Source organism: Callorhinus ursinus, unplaced genomic scaffold (genome assembly GCF_003265705.2).
Source record: "Callorhinus ursinus isolate GAN/ISIS: 27379988/994484 unplaced genomic scaffold, GSC_fseal_2.0 scaffold9465, whole genome shotgun sequence".
NCBI classification, from domain to species: Eukaryota; Metazoa; Chordata; class Mammalia; order Carnivora; family Otariidae; genus Callorhinus; species Callorhinus ursinus.
Window position 1 is genome coordinate 1 of NW_027406515.1, and position 1,630 is coordinate 1,630.

Genomic DNA, 1,630 nt, shown 5'->3' on the forward strand with positions numbered 1-1,630 from the left:
GAAAGGCACCTGGGCCCTGAGCAGGGGATGGCTGTCGGAAACCAGCCAAGCAGTGCTTGGGCTTCAGGCAGGTTTTGCGGTCCTTCCACAAAGGAAGCCGTTCTCAGTCCCTTCCAGGGGGCAGAACAGCTGGAAGTTCACGGTAACGGCGGCACACCTGGACCCCGTGGCGTCTCTGACGTCGTCATAAGAACCAGCAACCACCTGACCATGTGGAGCCAACACCCTCTGCAGGTGACAGAGACTTACAACCCAGAGCAAGCATGCCCAGGGACAAAATAAGCCGTCAAACCATGAGTGTTTCGAGTGTTCCTACAAATATTATTCTACCTTTCCTTCCTTCATTTTGTTATGTGTTCTTGTTCCTTAGCAAAAGGTGCCAAAATTTTTGGAAAAACATACAGAAGAAAAAACAAAAATGGGAAAAAAATTAAAACCTCCGCGAAAGCTGACTTTTCATCGTGAATTGGGGAAATGATCCTCTTTTCAGTGTCACCCCTGAAATTGTTCCTATCGGGAAACTGCTTTAAGGCATCCTCATTAAGAACCCACATCCCCACTTAGAAGGGAAACAAGAGGTGCTGAGGCAGAAGGAGGTAGTACTTGACTGGGCACATCAAACCCCACAGTAAGCAGAAGTGAGGCCAAAGCAGCAGGCAAGAGGACAAGGGTGAGTGGGCACTCGGGAGGACATTCCTTTCCTGGGACACTGGGATCCTGTCACTCCATCATGAGGATTCCCGATGATTCCCCCACCGCACCTCACTGACCTTCCAGTCCGCCCTTCTCAGGAGGACCTGAGCTTTCCTCCCTCTCCCCAGGGTGGTGCCCACTGCCGGTTACCTGATTCTCCACCAGCATGGCGATGTCCATAAACATGTCATGAAGCTCCTTGATGCTGCTCTCCAGCCTCACAATGTCCTTGTGCCGCCCCTCGATCTCACTGAGGGCTTGCTTGGAAATCTGAGAGTCAATGATCTGCAACAGGCCACACAAAGACCAAACATCAGCCAGCACCCCTGCCACAGCCCCGACTCACACTCCGGCCAAGGCCCCTGCCTCCCTGCCTCCATGTACCTGCAGCCCTTCCCTCACCAACCACACAGAGCTCCACGGCAGTCTCCCCTCTCCACGAGAGGGGCGTGCATCCCAGCTCCCAGACACTCACCCCAGAAGTGAAGATGGCGGGGTTCCCACTCTCCAGCATCTCCTCCAGCTCCTCATCTGTGGTCTTTTTGCCGGCTTTATAACAAAAGAAGTAGAGCATCAAATACAAGACCAAACAAAGCACACCAATTCAAAAGTTCCCTGAAAAGGGCGCCTGGGTGGCTCAGTCAGTTAAGCAGCAGCTATTGACCTGGGGCATGATCCCGGGGTCCTGGGATCCAGCCCCACATCAGGCTTCCTGTTCAGGGAGGAGTCTGCTTCTCCCTCTCCCAGCTTGTGCTCACTCGTGCTCTCTGGTGCTATCTCTGTCTCTCTCAATTAAATAAAATCTTTAAAAAAACAAGAAAGTTCCCTGAAAACCAGGAACACGGAAACGTGGCACCAGGTGCACCGGTGCCCTAAGGCCTCTCCTGAGTTTGGGCGCAAATGCGGGCAGAAGCCACAAGCAGGGGTGCTGCTGCTT

General features: G+C 53.1%; 1 protein-coding gene across 1 annotated transcript; it reads right to left on the bottom strand.

The window, feature by feature from the left end:
• Nucleotides 1-30: 30 nt before the first annotated feature.
• LOC112818999 (syntaxin-3-like) lies at nucleotides 31-1,368 on the bottom strand. Its single transcript, XM_025866066.2, has 2 exons — nucleotides 1,169-1,368; nucleotides 31-978 (listed from the first exon to the last, which is right to left on the bottom strand). Exons 1-2 carry the CDS (start codon nucleotides 1,265-1,267, stop codon nucleotides 763-765), a joined length of 315 nt encoding a protein of 104 aa, XP_025721851.2. The 5' UTR covers nucleotides 1,268-1,368; the 3' UTR covers nucleotides 31-762.
• Between the last annotated feature and the right edge of the window lie 262 nt (nucleotides 1,369-1,630).